The following is a 19,589-nucleotide window of genomic DNA, read 5'->3' as shown; positions in this document are numbered from 1 at the left end:
TTGAAAAAAAAGCCGGTTCTGTACGCCACTGAGCAGCAGTGGTGTTGGGTGGGTGCACTGAGTTCATCATTATGAACGTGGTTTCATATGCAGTGATGTCTAAGTCTGTCAGACGGAGGTACCAGAATCTCTCAGGACTGTTGCTTTTATAACCCCCCTTTTATATCATGCCAAGTGCTTGTTTAAATATTAAAATATATAAAATACTAAAATAGTCTCATTTACAGTACTGTCCCAGAAGATGCAGGCATGTACCATACCTGTTTCACTCCAGTCTACATCCTTCTGCTCTTCCATACAGCCAGTCCAGAGCTAGCCTACACACACACACACACACACACACACACACACACACACACACACACACACACACACACACACACACACACACACAGACAGACAGACAGACAGACCTACATACAGCTGAGGCAGTCTAGCTCTGAGAATATATGGGGCGGGTGGAAATGTTCTGCTACCGAGAGTGACCTTCTTTTGTGTGTGTTTTTTGTTTAATTTCCAGCTTCAAAGGTAGTCCGTTCTGCAGAGGAGCACATGAAGGCTGAAGGTGTGCAGCAGCTGTCGAGTTCGTTCAATTACACCACGCTGCAGCACCTCGGCCAGTTCCCCCCGCTCATGCCCAGCAAGCAGCCAAGTCCTGAACCGTGCAGCAGCGCCAGCGGGCTGCAGAACCCTGGCATGGGCAAACCCCCCACCATGTCGTATGCTAGCGCCCTGCGGGCACCCCCCAAACCAAGACCCCTGCCCGAGCAGACGAAAAAGAGCAGTGATCCCCTGGCCCTGTTACAGGAGCTCAGCATAGGCAGCTCAACAGGTAGCAATGGATATTATTCTTATTTCAAATAAATACAAATAAATATAAAAAAAAGAAAAAAAATCAAAATGTTTTTTAAGAAATGCTTTTTTTTTTTTTTTAAATTTTTTTTTTTTGGAGCTCGATCATAAACGCGAAAGTAATTTTTCATTTTTACAACTTGTATTAGATGTCATTTCTATTTTATGGTCGGGACATATCTCTTTTAAAAAAAAAAAAAAAAAAAAAAAAAAAAAAAAAAGAAAAAAAGCGGTGAATCGACGGCCACTTAGCTGCCGGACAATCTCTCCCCTCTTAGAATCAACGAAAAAAACTAAGTTTTTTGATTTTTATATATATATCATAGATATATCTATATAATATATATATATAGTATATATATATATATATATATATATATATATATATATATATATAATATATATATATATATATATATATATATATATATATGTGTGTGTGTGTATATATATATATATATATATATATATATATATATATATATATATATATATATATATATATATATATATATATGTGTGTGTGTGTGTATATATATATATATATAATGTGTGTGTATATATAGATAGAGAGAGAGAGAGCGCGCCTTTTTAGTAATTCACGTGTCTTGTGATGGGTTTCGGGAGCAGTCAAGTGGTTAACTAAACACAAAAACACAAAGTTGTATAGAATTAGCTTTCCTCTAACCTGTATATATAAAAAAAAAAACGAAACAAAGAAATTACTGGGATGGAAATAGGTCTCCTATTTCATAGTGACTTCATCCATTCCTGGTTTTACTAGGAATTTAATAAGATGCCTGATCTTGTTACCTATACAGTGGGGCTAATCAAGCTATTAGTTAAAATTATGAATGGGTGAAACTGCTATGTAATAGGAGTCTTTATTTTCATCCCTGAATTGTATGCGACATACTTATTTTGCTGTACCATGTTGGCATTATCATTAGCATGTTGCTGAGTTTCTGTAACAGAGTGATCCAGTGTTTTAAAGTATGACCCTGAAAGAGAATTGCAGCATCATCCTCCAGCTGAGTTCATTTAGAGGTGTACAGAATGCAATAAACAACAAGAAAACACAAGCCAAATCTCACAGCCAGCTCTGCAGTATCCACATGCACCAACGTCTTCAGTGCAGCGGGGGAACATTTACTTTTACATTGAAAATGGTCAGTTAGTCAGTTAGTAACCAGCCTCAGAAGTCAAGAGTGATGAGTAGCAGAACATGTTTTAAGCTAGTTTGAGTTAACCCTTTGTTGCGTATCTTCCCAATGTATTGATTTTAATTCAAGTTTTGTTTGTTCTTTTTCTTATTGTAATAAACGATGTGAGTTTTAAAAATTTTGCTTATGTTGACTGACTTAAAAAAAAAAAAAAGTAATGTAAGTTTCAACTCCTAAGTGGAAGCTTTCCACACATCACAGAACAGTCTTATTGTATGTGTCTAAGGGGTACAATAGCAGTTCTAAAATGTGTCAAGTCAGACCAAAAACAACTTGTGTTTCTCTGAACCAGTCTACACTTCTATTATCGTGGTAGGCATGTTTTTGCTTTATTAAGTGTTGTTAAGCTTGGATCGTTAGCTTTCTTGGAATCGAGGGAGAATTGTCTAATCACGTAACACAAAGGAGACCCAGCAGTTGGAAGTCGCAAAGGGTGCTGGGAGGTGGTGTTATTAAAACTATTTCCCTGCACCCTTTGCAAGCAGGAAGTGGTGCCCCGGTCTCTCTCCCATGTGAATGTGATTGTCACTTTGCTCCTAGCAACTTAAAATCACAGCTGCATATAATTTACGAGTAATTGCTTGCTATGCAGTGCGGTTCGTTCTTAGCCTCCTGTTTGAGACTTTCATGGCAGATAGCCTTGCATTTCGAGCTCATGTCTATTAAAATTATTTCACAAAAAAAAAAAAAAAAGATGAATGAGCTTTGGCTGTCGGGTGGTATTAACCTTTAATCCACAGTGCAGATCAGAACAAGTTTGAACTTGAGATTTTAAGAGCCTGACTGGGGCTCGGATGTGAGCACACTGTTCCCTGAGATTTCACACTGTGTTGGTTTGTATTGTATTTATTTATTTTCAAGACTGGTGAAGTGGTTTAAAGGTTTTAATCATCGGAAAAAAGACAGACCCCAATTAGCGTTTGTTGTGAAACTGGCTTGTGTTTCCTGTGAAAGGACAAGACGCTTGGTGTTCTGTTGCAAACCCTTCTTACTGTACAGTTTGTCAAATCTCTCCAGCGCTGGAGGGACCCAATTAAAAGCGAGGTTCAGTTTTTTGTCCACTCTTAAGATGCTCGTCAGTATCACTGTGTATTGATGTGCTGTTTTAGAAGTTGGTGTCTCTTGGACTTATGAACCACGAGTATCGTTCCGTCATGTTTTAAGGTACAGTTATTTTAATTGTAAAATCCTGCATGAGAAAAGCACGGTAAGTTACACCAGGGTTCAGTTTCACAAAGTGCTGCTAGCGCTTGGCAGGCTGCTAGCTAACAAGCTATCTTATTAAAAAAAACAAAACAAGAAAACCCTGATCTGTTAAGATAGAACAACAAAGCTCAGTAGAAATTCACCCAGCAAGTCTATATGATTTTAATGTGTTATTTTTTTCATGGAAGCGAATGGGATTTAGCAGACTGCTCCTTGGAGCTGCTTTGTGAAACTAACCCCAGGTTTCTATCCGTTACCTATGAAACCACAGGCAAGTGACACTAACTTTTTACATGGACTTGATCTTTGCTGCTTTTTCTCTTCCCCCACCAAAAAAATGTTTTAGATGATTTCCTACATTTCAATATATGTGTAGGGGAATTTTTTTGTTATTCTTGTATCTTGTAAACCGCTTTGTGATGGTGGTCCACTATGAAAGACGCCATATAAAAATAGATTATTATTATTATTATTATTATTATTATTATTATTATTATTTTTTGTGTTACACTTATTTGCTCATAGGTTTGCACCATAACAGTATATTTGTAAATGTGCATTTTTGTAGGTGTTTCTGTATACCCAAGATTACAGTACATTACTTTTATAGTTATTGTTTTAACAAGAGAAAAGATGTCCTTTTAAATAATGTTTAAAAAAAAAAAAAAAAAAAAGTCTTTTGTGACACTGACGAGTCTTTTGGAAGAATCTGGTTCACCTTTTGAACAAACGCACCTTTTGTAAATGGTCCATGTGAACCCAAACTCGAATAGTGCAGAGGCTCTGTTGTAATGCGAATCAGTCATGTACAACATTAGAGGGGGGTGTGTATCCCATGTCTCCATTTCTGAGGTACATGTGATTTTACAGGTTTTTAAAGAAGAAAACATGGGGAGAAATAGGTTTTAGGTTAATTGGTGCTTGGTAGTTTTAATAACAGTGTACAGTTGTGTGAATTACAGATTTTTTTTCACCATGCATGTGTAAATGTTTGTAATCTGCATTCTACAATCTACATATACATTACATATTGGTCCCTTTATTTGATGATTGCGTTCAAATGTGATATTATACAACAGGGGTCTAAAATGACTAACTTTTGTTTTTAAAAAATAATGCAAAAAGAGTTCTGTATGTTTCAATAATAATTTAAATAAATAAATAATGGCTGGGCAAAAATGCTTTGTTGACTTGCGCTCACTCAAGCCCATTGTAGGGACTGTGTTCTGGGATTCATACAATGTCTCCTTTGGAAATGTACAGATGTGATTCTGCAGGCAAGATTTTTAAACCCACTTTCTTATTAGCTGTAGCTATATTATCTCTGCCCCCCACCCCCCGTTCTTCTGTTGAAGATATTTTGATTCCAAGACACCCCCTCCCCCATGTACCTTTTAACAACATAATTTTATCAGTTGCATACACAAGCCCAAAGAAAGAGAAAAGCAGGGAAATCAAATAAATCACTTGCATTGTTCACAAGATTTGACTCTACAATGCAGTTCCTTTGCTCATGTCGGTCGGTAATATAAACATTTCGTGTTGCTCGACAAATTATTAATGCACTAGGGAATATTGAAACAAAAACTGTTCAGCAACTGCCCTGTTCAATCCCAGTGAAGTGCATGAGAGCCTCTGGCACAGGTACAGAAAGACGCGCCACTATACAACTACTTTATTCTTTTAAACACACAACACTGTCTTTGAGCCACTGTCCAAACTCTTAACACTAACCTTATTTAAGAGCAGGGCTAGGGTTGATGTAAATCTTGAGCCCCGTATTTGAGTGGTCTCAGCTGCCACATCTCTACACCTATGCTGAGCCTGGTAATTCCTGGGGAAGAAGCCTCCTTGGTCTTGACCAACTAACCCTTTCAAGGGACAAATTGTGAATTTGGTGTGCTTAAAATACTGCATAACATTTACTGCTAGGTTTTAAAGTACTGCAGGGAGTGTGAATCCCATCAACTATTTTGCTAGGCTCCCCTTGGCTCAAGGAACTGATTTTTGCCCAGTACTACTTTTATAGTCAGATTGTGGTGTTTTTGTTTTGTTTATATTGGGTTGTTTTTTGGAAATTGTTTACATTCTGCGTATGTCCCCATTCTTCATAGTGGAGATATGTATAAAACACTATGTGCTTCTGTTGGTGGTAGTTGTTTTTTGACATTAAGCTGTGGATAGCAGACATGTTTGACAGTATCTGCTTTATTTTTCTCCCTTTTTTGGTTCACTATTAAAAGTGTTTTTATTGCAAAATTTTGTAGTTGTATTTTTGAAGATCCTGTTGTCTGTGTGAAGTGATGGATGTGATTCATTTCTGACAATTCTACTTGACCCAAACTGCTCGCTTCTCTCTTCTTTCTCTCTCTGTCTCTCAGCTGCTTTGAAAGTACATTCATGCATGTTTTACAGTACCTCCTGGCTTAAAGTACAGTTAATAAATCTCCATGGTTTTACTGTAAGAAACTTCACAGAGTGTTTCTACTAGGTCTGTTTCAATGCCTTAGTGTAGTGGAGGCCGTGGCATCACGCTCGGACTATCACTGCAAGCTCTTGCAGGGTGCATTGTTAGTCACTTGTCAGGGAGCTGATATTTAGCAGCAGTGCTGCTGTATTGTGTGATCCATCATGGTGCAGTTCCATCGCTTAGTATAGCACTGGGAAACCTAAACAAATGCATCTCTTGGGACATTGCTGTTAGAGGGGATGGGATTCTGAGCCCAGTAGGGGTCCCGTTATCAAGATGCATCAAAAAGCAAAAGTACTGTTTTGTTTAGTGTTTTTGTTTGAGGGCTATTCAAAATCCTGTTTTACTTGCATAACTGACACTACTGATCAACTGTTCTGAGCAGCTCCCCTTCATCCAACACTGCCAGTGAGTTGTGGAATTTATGGAACTACATAAAAGAAAAAAAACATTTTCAGTCTGTTTATAAGAACAGGACACCAGAAACGCAATTTCGTCTTTTGCAGTCCCCTAGGAAAGAGCGAATGCACAGCTTGAACGTTCTGGTCAAACACTGCTTGCACTTGAAGGTATTGCAGATGTGTCGACATTTTGAAATGGACAGTGAATGACTGCTAGTATTACAGTGTTCCATGAGCATGTGCGCTCTCATTTCGTGCAGGGAAGTTCTGCGTTTTCCACTGCAGCAGACGCATTGGAGTGCACTGTGGCAGCTCCCATTGCACTGCAATTGAGGGCAGTCCTTTAAGCATGACTGAAATCGCCTCTCCCTGCCTGGTCCAGTAATGCGTCAAAAGAAGGGCTGATGTGAGGCTGGTTCTGATCCATGGCAGCTGCGCAGAACATGTACGGACAGTGCTGTGAAGATACAACAGGAATGCCAAGTATGCTAAAATGTGTTTATTTTAATTAAAAAGGCTTTTTAAAGCACAGATATATATGTTACACATACAGTATCAACAGGTTTTAAGTATCGTTTAACACAAATAAATAGGCCAGTGTTCAGTATACATGCCAATCAATTGCAGAAATGCAGCTGACAAACCATGCAGAGTACATGCTGTATATCTCTCAGTATATACAGTAACTTCTGATTTATTAAGTTGTTCAGCAACACGTCATTGTGTCTCCAATTACTGCATATTTACATAGTAACATAAATACATGTACTTGCACAGTTGCAATGTTACGCGCAGTCAGAATTTAATGTGTAAATCTTTTTGCACAATATAACCCAACCTCCCACCAGCCTAAAGCCTAAGGCTTTCTAGATAAATTTTGTGTACTTGCCTGTATCGTGCAAAAAGACTTGCATGAAGTACGTTGTACCTAAGTACACGTGTATTTGCTATGTAACTGCTATGTAAATACACAGCAATTCGTCGTTTCAGGCATAGTGGTTCCCTGTTCTGGTTACAGCCACTGAGAACTGCAGTGTTGAACCACAGACTGCTTCCTTTGCTGATCAGTGCTTTTCAATCAAGGCACTGGAAACAGTAGAGAAGCTGTTGGAAACGGTTGTCCTCACATTCACTTGGTTTTACAAAGTCAAGTGCAGCTACTGTACAGAACGTGTGCTTATCGTTGCTCGTAATCATACACTGTGCTTAATTACCTTTCAATAGTGGAAGAAAGGGAAACCAGATGGACGTAACAACATGTTATTATCGTGGCTTTGTGTTACGAAGAATTTCCTTAAAAAAAAAAAAAAAAAAGTGTTACACATTGAAAGCCTAAATTCAATAGCGTGAAAATGACTCCACATTAAGTAATGCCTTTGACAAGAAAGCAAGCGTATGCCTGCTAGTGTCCTGTACAAAGAGAGAATGACAGTTTAAAAAGAGATGAATTTGTATCCAAGTCGTCTGCTAACATCTGCACCTGCGGACTCTTCGCTCTACAGGCCCTCACTGTCTAAGAAAGACCTTCAACCTGTAACCTGGACCACAGTATTCCCAAAATACATGAATAGATGATGATGATAATAAAAAATGATATCTCCTGCAATACTTTAAAAAAATCCAGGGACTTGGGTATTACCCAATTTTTGGGGGGATAATAAATGAGTATATGCATATAGCACATACATGATTGACAAGGTTTTTGATTGGTTTAGGCTTGTTAATAGGGTGGGGTTGAAGGCACCAGACTTGTACCCTCATGGTATGGATGGCATTTCACTTCCTGACTGAGTGGAGCACATGGCCCGATGCTGGTCTTTGTTGTGTGTGGTTTTTTTTCCCCCTCTAATGCTGTTATAACCTTTTACTGCACCCCCTCCTATGCAAAACAGAGTATTCTGGTTTCTGGCACTTCAAAGGGTCCTGTCGCCTCTTGACTGTTACTATATATATATATATATATATATATATATATATATATATATATATATATATATATATATATAAAAATTATTATGTATATGTATATATCTAGACAAAGGTGATCTGAATTATAATAGCAACAGATACATTCTTGACAAGCAACTTGATGTTTTTACATGAATTTACATGTTTTCGTTACGACTCGTGTTGAAGTTTTGCTTGCTGTATTTAATTTCTTTATTGTTAAAGCTGTATTAATATTATTGTTGTATTATTTTAGGAAGACGCCGTGTCTTGTTGCCTCTTTTTTAAAGACCGCTGGTTGCAGGTTGTCTCGTCCCGCACCACTGTCACTCCTGTGTCTCGGGCTCGGCGTCCATGCACGTCTCCCAGGGGTTCTGAGGCATCTGGGGCATGGAGATGAGCAGCAGGGCGATCCCGCTGAGGAAGAGCAGGATGAAGGCAGCGCAGGCACAGGCGAATGACCACGAGTAATAGTACTCGATCCAGACGGTCTCGTCGCTGTCGATCATCCTCTTCACAGACTGACGTATCACCTCCACCGAGATGATGATGCACAGACCTGGGGAGACAAGGGACAGGCAGACGTGAGCTGGAGCCTGGAGGGGTACCTTCCTGCTACAGGTGAAGCAGTGCCCCCCTACCCAAACCTGGGAGCAGAACAAACAGGAGACCCTAAAAAAAAATTTTAAATCTGCGTTCCCGCCTAGTGGGGCACGTTAATGGTTGTTTTCTTACTTTTAACAAAGCGGTGCCAACGTTGCACGAGAGCAAAAACTCAAACTGTTCTGAGATAGTGGGGTCTATTTTAATGATCTAAACAGTTGGCACCTGACACCTGCTACACCTGCTACTCCTGCCCCATTGTGGCGCTCTTGCCATCATCCTGGTATAGAAGTCAGTGATGTTAATGAACACCCAGGCTGTGGGGAACACCACCGGGATTAATACAGAGTTCAGTGGGAGTATTCAGACCTGCTTCTGTTCAGAGCATTCATTTAGATCCTACTGATGGTACTGAGCCAGAGCAGCAGCCACTGTTTTGTTCTGTGGTTTCCGTGGCTACCCTGTATCTCGGCCAATCGCTGCTGTTGCTGCTTCTCTGTGGTTTCCCTGATTTATTCATCCTGGCAGGAAGTGGTTGAGCTGACTGGGGGGGGGGGGGGGGGGAGGTCTGGGTTTCAAAAGCATGGCTTTGAAGTGATGTTCTCATCAGTTATAATGGTCGACTGTTCTCCCGTCACTGGAGGAATCTGAAGGAGCCATTGCTTTGTTCCGTGGAGGCGGATGTTGGCAGGTGAAAATGGGAAAAAAATGCTCCTTGAGGAGTTCTTTTGGGCCTTCCTTCACTGCGGTTAAGTGTTTATCAAAGGGAGCGCAGAGCTACAGGACTGATGAGCGCATGATGGATAGGAAGAGTGGCTTTTAATATGGGAGAGCGTGCCAATAATCCTAATTTATTTATCTCTCTCTCTCTCTCTTTCTCTCTCTCTCTCTCTATAGAGAGAGAGAGAGAGAGAGAGGCACCCGCTTAGCAGCGTGGTGTAATCAGAAGACATGCTGTCCTGCTCCGGTCGTTCTGCTGTTGAATTTCAACGGACGCCAAATGGATTCAAAAACCAACAAAGTCATTGACTCTTTTAACACATGTTGTATGAAGTTCGAAATCCTTGGAATGGGCTTGTTGTTAAAACCGGTGGTTACAGAAAAGGGCTTGTAACCAGGAGGTCCCCGGTTCAAATCCCGGCTCACTCACTGTGTGAGACCCTGAGCAAGCCACTTAACCTCCTTATGCTCCGTCTTTCAGGTGAGACGTTGTTGTAAGTGACTGTGCAGCTGATGCATAGCTCACACACCCTAGCCTCTGTAAGTCGCCTTGGATAAAGGAGTGCTAAATAAACAAATAATGATAGAGCATGTAGATACAGTGCTATTAAATGACAGCTGTGCTGTACCTGCAAAGGTGAAGAACATGCCGGCTGGCTTCAGGAGGTAGTCTAGGCTCTTCTTGAAGGACACCAGTGTGCAGATGGTTCCCAGAATCATGAAGCCCACGCTGATGATGGCGATGGCCGCGGCTGAGATGTTGTACTCTGAAACAGAAGGGAAGGAAAATGAAGCCAGCATTCAGATAGACCCGTAAGGCAAATGGACCCGCTTCGTCCTGCCGCGGAGATGTCGGTCAGGGGATTGTGCACCGTACTCATTAAGTGTGTTTCTCTTGCACCCCGTTTTCAAGTCAAACTAGTAACTGTCACTGTATACCTAGCAAAAGCCTATCCATGCCTTAACATCTTCTGGCACTGCTTCAGTCAGCGAGATCTGTCAGAACTGAGTGAAATGACTGACAGTGAAACTACACTGATCACTGAGATGATTGGCATATACATTTATTTCAGTCAAACTCTAATTTTTTGGGAATTCAGTGTTTATTGAGCTTTACCGATTTAATATCGAAAGCTAGCAAGTCTATTTATAACACATGTATAAATGCATTATTGGTTGTTTATGACAGTTCCTTAAACTGTGTTGCCTAATAATATATATCATTAGACCAGGACACACCTAAACAAAATTGTTTTGCCATTGTGGTTTTAAAAGGGATGCATTGCATACATCTAATAATAAAGTCAGTGCTTGTGTTATGTTTTTCATGGCTTCTGAAGATCTCTGCTTACTCTGGGGGACGGATTTGAATTCTTCACCATTACATAGCATTCTCATAGCGCTTTGAAATGTGTCTGTGTGCTACAAGTACTGTACCCCCAAAACCCAGGTGTCGAGTTCTGCATGGGTGACCTAAAACCTAACCACAGAGGGATGAAGTCGTGCAGTACCCTCGTAGAAGAGTCACTGCTTCTAAATCACACATTTTGAACGTTTTTGTTAGTGTCTTTAAGAGAAGCAGTAAGACAGCCGCGATGAAGCAAAGCAGGAGTGCTTTTTACCTTTTTGGGTTTTAACTTGAAACATTTTTGCATCTTCTCCTGAGGTGAAGTGCTTGAAATAGGAGCAGTTTTGTTCTGTGGGGAAGAAAAAGAAAAATGTTAATAATAAATACATGTTAATGGTATTGAATAGTAATGCACTGGTAAACTGATATCATTCTTAGTGGCAGCTTACACTTGTAGTACTGGTTTTTAAAAAATGGTCCTTATTTTAACTCTAACTGCAGATTTGTGCGCAGGTCTAGAAAAGATAACTCCACTTAACTGCCCACTGCTCTAGAAGTCTAAGAAATATAACTACTCTGAACTACCAGTAACTGCTGAAGGTCAGCTGCTTGTACTGGTTCAACGAAGTGCCCAGTAACATTGAATTTGGCCCCGTGGTCTGTGTAAAAAATGTAGTGATAAATGAAAAGAGACAGCAGCTTGGCATGTCATCTCCAGTTTCAAGATGTGCATCGCTGAGCTACGAAGAGCGGTGAGAGAGTATGTTTATAAAGAAGACGTGCGGTTCTGCTGACTGGCGTGACCCGGGTCCAGCTGGCCTGTCCGCTTTGTCCTCCTTCACTTTTGAGGAGCTGGAGGAAGTTCTTCACGCTACTTTTTTCTACTGCCCTTCTCTGGGTGAGACGCTATGGGGAGCCAGGCTGGTTTGAACTGCTGCTCAGGCTGCCACAGCCCACTAGATAAAGGGTCTGGGAGCTGGATCTCTGAGCCACTCACTCCAGTGTGACAGCTGGGAGGGCTAGTGCCTGTGCTCGGAGGATATTATAGTATCCTGCATGGATGGCAGGGCAGCAGACCCCAAGGAGAACCAGATCACTCCCTCTGGAAGGATATCTATGTATTGAGTGAGGTTCCTCTTGAAGGGTCATAGCGAGAAATGCATTTGGTGTTGAATCCCACCCAGTACTCGTAGTTTCGATGGCTTAAAACCAGAGAAGTCTGTTTGTTTCACATTATTCTTGATATCTTTATTTGTGGAACGGCCTTGCATATTCTTAAAATCCACAATCATTAAAACAGTATGCATTAGCATAATGAGCACAAAAATGAACTCTGCATATTCCAGTGATGTAAATGATTTCCAGGCATATGCAAAACATGTGGATCAAACCAATGACTGTGTCTAAGCGACCTAATCACTAATTACCATCCCACTCCGGGGGTAATCCGATAAGGACCAGAAGTACAATTAAGATGAAGTTTAGTCAAAGATAACAGCGGCTATCTCTCTCTCTCGCTCTCTCTCTCTGTAGTTCGCAAGTGTCCTCAACTTGACCCTTGTCTGTCCGCAAGTAAACTAGAGAGAGCATTGCTTCTGCATTCACAGACTGAGCCTCACTTCTGCATTCACAGAGTGGAACGGATCCCTGAACTCCAGTACAGCGTCGGATCCTGATAGATCAGTTCAGTGAGGATTAGTGCTCGGGGTGTGTGTTGGCTTGCAATGGAAACTCTTTAATTAACAAAGCAAGTATAAGGAGGCTAGCCTATCCACTTATTAGGAATTTAACACAGAGGGAGGATATTATACTTACTTAGATGTGTAAGAAATCCTTCTATAGAAACCCACTCTCTGTATGTAGTGCGCTGGGATACAGATTCAGTCACAAAGAGGATGTCCTGAACTGTGCTATGCTTCCTCAGCACACCTTTGCAGACTCATTGCCTCAGTCAAGCATCTCAGCCTAAAGATACTCCTTCACAATCCCAGGGAAGCAGGTTAGTGCCTGTCTGCAAGGTGATGGGATTGGCGTGGGACACAGTGAGCCGCTGTCCAGGAAACGCAATTGGAAAGATCTGCCTGGTTGGTCTGCTGGAGCAGCATCCCTTACAGTAGTTTCCCATGGTAACTGCATGCTTTTACTGTGCGTTTACCACACTTTGCTCTGCTTTACCATATCATGAACATTCACAAGAGAGACAATAAAACAGTTGAGATATCATCAGGGAGCCGTTATGTGATTCTCCTGAATCTGATGCTGCATGGGGAGTGTCTTTGTTAGCATTGAATGCCAGCCCTGCTCCCTTACGCACACTGTGACTGTGCTACACCACAACTGGATACGGGCTCTTGGTGCGTGCAGTTTCACACGTCTGCCTTAGCTTGTGATTGGGGCAGCGTTGGTCTGCTGCTGATGAGGGTTGGAGTTGCTGATGTAATCTGATATGGAGCACATTAAGGGCTGTTATTCTTGGCTTCATTGTTGTTCTTTTAAGCCGTGCAGAAGGGTGTCAGGTGGCAGCAGTGGGTTCCATTGTGGAGCGAGCGAAAGAGTAAAGGCATCTGGAGTCTGTCTTGCACGGACTGCAACTCGCTTTCACTCAGGGATGCCGTTTGTTTACACACACCTCTGTTGTGTTACTGGTCCTGTCATTTTTATACTACGCAAAAAAATGGAAACAAAATCACGCTTTGTTTAAATGCCACTTACTTTGTTTACATTTATCAATAGGTAGCCTAACTATATTTCCTACCCATTAAGAAAATAAATAGTAAACAGGTAATAAACAAAAAATGCCTACACATACAAAACATATGTTGCTATTCTTAGAATACAATTTGAGAATCTGCACCAGATGAATGCCCTTCTTGGTTCATTATGGAGGACACTTAGATTCCTGCTGTGGCCGATTATCCTGCTGTAATGCCTGCCTCGTTGGGTCTCATTTCCTAATTAAAAATCTGCTTTCAAATCTTGAGCAGATGCTGTCAGTCAAGCTAATTTGCAGACAGCTCACGATCAAAGCGAGGCTGTGCTGAATACAGGGCTGTGTAGTGTAGGTATGATTGATCAAAGCGAGGCTGTGCTGAATACAGGGCTGTGTACTGTAGGTATGATTGATCAAAGCGAGGCTGTGCTGAATACAGGGCTGTGTACTGTAGGTATGATTGATCAAAGCGAGGCTGTGCTGAATACAGGGCTGTGTACTGTAGGTATGATTGATCAAAGCGAGGCTGTGCTGAATACAGGGCTGTGTAGTGTAGGTATGATTGATCAAAGCGAGGCTGTGCTGAATACAGGGCTGTGTAGTGTAGGTATGATTGATCAAAGCGAGGCTGTGCTGAATACAGGGCTGTGTACTGTAGGTATGATTGATCAAAGCGAGGCTGTGCTGAATACAGGGCTGTGTACTGTAGGTACAATTCTGCGATAATTCAATTTAGGATCAGCTCTTACCTTGATTAGATTTATTTGGCTATTCCCTTAAAAAGGTGTGCCATAGTTAATGGAGGAGGCCAATAAAGGACAGGGAAGCATTGTAAAGTCCACAGAAGTATGGTGAAGCATGGCACAAAATTATAAACTGCATAGTATAAACATAGTAAAAGCATGGGAAAACTGCAACCGTACCATGAAAATCCACTGTGGTAAACTTAAGGGTTTAAATAAAACACTGCAGTATATCTGCAGTAAATCTGATCCAAAGGTGTATTGTTACTGCATTATAACTCCTGTTTAACTGTAGTACTGTAGACTGTATCTGGGACTGCTGTTTCCAAATGCAGAGAGCTTTTAGTAACATGCCCAGATACTCCATTTGCCAATACCTAGGATTATCCTGTCATGCCCCTGGATCACGTCCAGCAGTGTTTGCCAAGAGGAACTCCAGAGGCAGCCTTGGGCAGCAGAGTCCTCCTGTGCTCAGCTCTGCCCCCTGAGCCCTGCCCTGTCTGCCCTGACTCAATCACCAATTAGAAGGAGCCATCTCATCAATCTGAACCTGTGGGCATTATTCACTGGACAGAATGTCAATTACTGACCAAAAATTGCAACGTGCCTGTCACTTAACACAGGGTTGGCATGCAGGTTTGCAAGCATTGTATATTTAGCGAGCAAAGCAATCTAAAGGCACACTCTACATTAGACTGAGATTCTGAGCAAAGCGGCAGAGTCTAGCCAGGGAACTCTTTGGGGTTAGTTTCAATGATCCGTTTATTAACATGACTGCATGCAGTAAAGACAGCGTGAAGAGGTCTGTGATCAAGCAGACTCGCCAGTAGAAGGTAGGGTTTAGACCTGCCACTGTTTAGCTCATTAAAACCTTAATGATATCATTACAGGGTCCCCTTCCTACCATTCATCACATATGAGAACTGAACAATTCACAACACCAAGATTTAAAAAGATGGCTTGGTAATTTTAATGACTAGGAGCGTGCTGGGCACGTGGCACTAAAAATATTTCTAGATGTTAAACTAGTATAAGGAGGAGGAGGTGCAGAATATAGAGCCTTGTCACAAGCGGACAGCTTCAAAGAACCGTTTGCCATTTGGCTTCGTTTTTTGATCTTCTGATAGCTCCATTAATTACTGATCCCTAGCAGGGCGCTTCCACATGGAAAGAGATGCAGACGCGGAGGCTCTGACCCTCCTACAACCTGGAATGAAAATCTGCAGCTACCAGTGAACTACATTGAAAGCTCAATGAATATAGTACTGTCCTGATCAGATGGAAACAGGGCTGAGAGTTTGTGGTGCCCAGGGGAGAATCACACACAAGCATGGGAATGTAATCCTTTTTAACATTGCCCACCAAGCTGGCAGGTCCGCAGGCTTTCATCTCATTGAGCAGAGGGATGCCGGATTCAGTAATTGCAGGCAGGTGTCCAATTACTGCTCTATATTGAGATTTTACAAGGCTTACGGGAGTAAAGTGTTATTTTCATTTAAAGCAGATGAACCCCTCTCTCTCCCTCTCTCTCTGTCTCTAAGTGCATAGTACAGAGCTGAGCCATTAACCTTAAGAACCAAGCAAACCTCCAGTGAATCAAAACCAAAAGTGCACCTGCCACTCTGAAACGGCATTCCTCTCCACAGAGCCCCAGCCTGGTAGCCAGGATCAGAAATGTCTTGTTCCCTCTGGAGAGGGTATCCGGGCTATGGAAGGGCTGCTCACGTCACTCACAGGGAGCTGGGACTTTTGTTGTGCAAGATTGGCTCTCTATAGACCTCCTTCTGTATAGGGACAGCTGGTTATTCTCCCAAACCTACATTTATCCAGTCAGCCGTATGCTGCTTTTATTTGTTTTTAAATCTATGAAAAAGGGATTTTTCTGCAGATGGCTGAACTGAATCGTCCGTCGTCTTTTATGAGCTTCTTGTACTGCAGCTCCGTCTGCACACTTTAGAAACGACAAGCTAATTAAATTCTGATGCGAGCACACTTCGCAGGCTCTGTTCATAAGCAGTGATGTAATTAGTTTTTCGATGGATTGATATGTCGCAGCTCAGGGAGTGCAGTCAGTTGCCAGCAGTGTGCAACGTATTGTATTAAGAATGTCTATATATAGTAAACACAAGAGTTAGTGAGAGCATTAGACTAATAATTGTGATTTCTATTATATTTGGAATCTTGGTGATGTTGTAGGTTCCAGCCTGTTGCTTTCAATATAATTGCCAGGGCTTTCCTTCATCAGACCACCCCTCATTCTTTCAGAGATGTCGGGAAATGGGCTTTGAGGCTGCCTTTCTCTACGACTCTCCGGTGCAGTACAGGGCTCTCACAAGCATTACAAGACATGTCACTTCAAGATGAAGAACTAATCCCTTCCCAGGGCTATCGCTGTATGCTTGAAGAACTCTGGTAAGTGCACAGACAGACACTGGGAGGGGTTCTCGTGGCTCTTCCTCCTTGGGGGACGTGCTTACTGTTTTTCACACTAAACGGACAAAGACAGTGAAAATAAATCCTGTGAAGCATTGATCATTTCTAGAAGTTGTTTCTTGACAGGGTTCTTTCTTTCATCTGAACTCTGAACTCTGGTTATGATTGGCCAACAGATCAAGGGTTATAATTGGTCCACTGTTGACTGTTGTCACTGAGAATGAGGTATACTTGGCAGCACCAGCCATGTGCTATCACAGTTTACCTGTAGTGTTCTAGTTCTTCTTTTTGTTTGCTGTTTTACAGCCCAGCCTCACCATTCTCATAATAAAATCCCCCTTTTTAATTTGGGGGTCCCTTTCCAGCCCGGCACCAAGCCCATTTCTTTGCCTGTCGTTTTTGGAATTTGACTGCTTCCTGTTTGCCATCACACGTGTTCCTAGAAATTAATCTTTAGGTGCTGATTTTAGCTTCGCGGGTCAACAGCTGCCATTCATAAAATATTTTGCTCTTGACTTACAGCGTCCTAAAATAAGGCAGGATATTTTACTATTGAACCCAGTCATTAAAACTCCATCCACAGTAGCAGACATGTTTTAGGAGGAGGAAGCCTGTCCCTATAACAAAAAAATATATAAATACCAGCAAACAAATCAGCAAACTGGTCAATGTGACCTGCTTTCGGGAAAGTGCTCAAGCGGTCTAAAACTATGGACTATAGTAAGAGGACACCAAGAAATTTGAGATTTTAGTGGAAAATTGAAGCATTGATGTTGGTATCAGTACCATTTCATTTTCAGGTATAAAATTCCTGCAATTCCTTCCTAAAAATGAGCTCATATGGCTTGCGTGCTCTGCTCTCTGCATGATTCACAGTACAGCATTATTAATAGTTCATGTGTTGCGTGGAACGTGGGAACACAACTGCCGATTAAGTGGGGAATCCTCCCCCCCGCTTCCACTCAGCGGTGGGTGTGTAACGTGAGCTAACCATGCACTATACATTGCAACATGGCATTCACTACATGCACTGCACATTGTAACATGGCATTCACTACATGCACTGCACATTGTAACATGGCATTCACTACATGCACTGCATATTGCAACATGGCATTCACTACATGCACTGCATATTGCAACATGGCATTCACTACATGCACTGCACATTGCAACATGGCATTCACTACATGCACTGCATATTGCAACATGGCATTCGCTACATGCACTGCACATTGCAACATGGCATTCGCTACATGCACTGCATATTGCAACATGGCATTCGCTACATGCACTGCACATTGCAACATGGCATTCACTACATGCACTGCATATTGCAACATGGCATTCACTACATGCACTGCACATTGCAACATGGCATTCGCTACATGCACTGCACATTGTAACATGGCATTCGCTACATGCACTGCACATTGTAACATGGCATTCGCTACATGCACTGCACATTGTAACATGGCATTCGCTACATGCACTGCACATTGTAACATGGCATTCGCTGCATGCACTGTATGTATTTTCAACATCATTATTAATGCATTAAGCATAATGGCAAAAAGAAGATTTTCTCTGGTCTCTGATCATAGAATATCCACTAATTTTTTTTTGTTGTGTTTCCATATATAGTCTTTCGTACAGCACAGCGAAAACACTGTAAAGCATAGGTAAGCGAACCCAATAACCAACCAACTTACTAGAACAGAGCTGGGGTTTTAAATTGTTGGAACACTGAGCCCCATTCGCTCTCTTTGGAGTTGCATTGCAGTTCATGTGTTAAGATTGTTGTCCGTTTGCTATGCTTATTAGTTTTGTGTCTTTCATCCATCACTGGGAGAAGTAGTTCAATCCAATATGAACACTTTGAATTTAAGGAATGTCCTATGAGTTTCTTAGTGTATTAACACCATCACCACACCCCCTCCCTCCCCCTGGTCTCTCCACATGCAAGAGTTTAGGTACCCCATCCTTACCTCCAGGAAGGCTTATAGGTCCACAGCCCTTTCCTTTGGGGTCTGGCTCCTGAATGTAGATACTTTTTAAACAAAGTCTCCAGAGTCCAAAATGCGCCGCCTGGCAGGTGGTGTTGAGCTGCTCCACCCGGGGGCTCAGGACGGCCCAGTGATCGGTCACCACGGCAGCGAACATGGTGGAGATCCCCACCAGGATGAAGAATAATGTTATGCGCACCTTCGTCTTCTTGTCCTCCATTGCTCCTGAGTGTTTGGACGCTCTCTCGTGGTAGGCTTGGTGGTCTTTCTGAATCCCAGCTTCCAGGCAGCTACTGCTTCCCCACCCTGGCCTTGTGTGTATGAATGCGCCCTGTGAGCACTGCCCTAGTTTTCAGTCTGGAGGAATCCTGTTTTGGTCCACAGCTGTTGGTGCATGTCAGGAAAGTTGATGAGCAGACTGGCTGCACAGGGAGGGCGGGGTGCTGGTGCTATTAATGTCCATGGTGAGTCAAATCTATGGGATGGACACTTCTCAGATTTCAGCAGAGTGCTTTCTGCACTTGCTTCTCGAGACCAAGCACTTCAAGAAGGGGCAGTCTTCAGAAAACATAGTGTGGAGTTGCTCGTATATTTGCAGAAATATATGAGCAACCTTGATTTTGTTGCAGATTGCTAAGGAAGTTGCTAAAATCATTTTGCAAGTCCAATTCCTTTCTAACTGCATTGGGCATATTGCTAAAACCTTTTTTAAGAGCATGTCAATAATTGGCTGACAGAGACAGTAGTTCCATGTACAGGTTTGTTCTGTACAGGCTGGGGAAACTCATTACGTTCCCTGCCTTCTTGTGTGGAAAACTCTATTAGTTACTGTATTTCAGAAAACTCAATTTTTGTAAAGCTGAGTAGAAGTACCAGAAAGCCCCTTTAAGTTAAATACCCCCTTTACTGATTCCCAGTCATAGATTA

At 41.9% G+C, this 19,589-nt stretch overlaps 2 protein-coding genes across 2 annotated transcripts in view; one reads left to right on the top strand and one right to left on the bottom strand.

The window, feature by feature from the left end:
* Positions 1–895, top strand: part of LOC121295557 (probable helicase with zinc finger domain) — a 42,713-nt gene extending 41,818 nt beyond the window's left edge. Inside the window, exon 32 of the mRNA XM_041220337.1 lies at positions 521–895. Coding sequence (XP_041076271.1) covers positions 521–864 — 344 coding nt within the window. The 3' untranslated portion in view covers positions 865–895. The remainder of the gene's footprint in view (positions 1–520) is intronic.
* Positions 896–4,257: 3,362 nt separating this feature from the next.
* On the bottom strand, positions 4,258–19,027 carry LOC121295556 (voltage-dependent calcium channel gamma-1 subunit-like). The gene is made up of 4 exons (XM_041220336.1): positions 18,645–19,027; positions 11,045–11,119; positions 10,052–10,189; positions 4,258–8,658 (listed from the first exon to the last, which is right to left on the bottom strand). Exons 1-4 carry the CDS (start codon positions 18,880–18,882, stop codon positions 8,426–8,428), a joined length of 684 nt encoding a protein of 227 aa, XP_041076270.1. The 5' UTR covers positions 18,883–19,027; the 3' UTR covers positions 4,258–8,425.
* Positions 19,028–19,589: the final 562 nt, after the last annotated feature.

The sequence above is a fragment of the Polyodon spathula genome, chromosome 20, assembly GCF_017654505.1.
Source record: "Polyodon spathula isolate WHYD16114869_AA chromosome 20, ASM1765450v1, whole genome shotgun sequence".
Classification (NCBI taxonomy): Eukaryota; Metazoa; Chordata; class Actinopteri; order Acipenseriformes; family Polyodontidae; genus Polyodon; species Polyodon spathula.
The sequence above is the reverse complement of the archived record's forward strand: the minus strand, read 5'-3'. Positions and strand labels throughout refer to the sequence as shown.

What these genes read in the sequence shown, in the direction of transcription:
- LOC121295556 (XM_041220336.1), bottom strand. Translation starts at nt 18,882, where the DNA reads ATGGAGGACAAGAAGACGAAGGTGCGCATAACATTATTCTTCATCCTG. An exon ending in ACCTATAAGCCTTCCTGGAG is followed by an intron (nt 11,120 to 18,644) that starts GTAAGGATGGGG and finishes TCTTCCCCACAG; the next exon opens with AACAAAACTGCTCCTATTTC. An exon ending in CATGTTCTTCACCTTTGCAG is followed by an intron (nt 8,659 to 10,051) that starts GTACAGCACAGC and finishes TTGTCTCCCCAG; the next exon opens with GTCTGTGCATCATCATCTCG.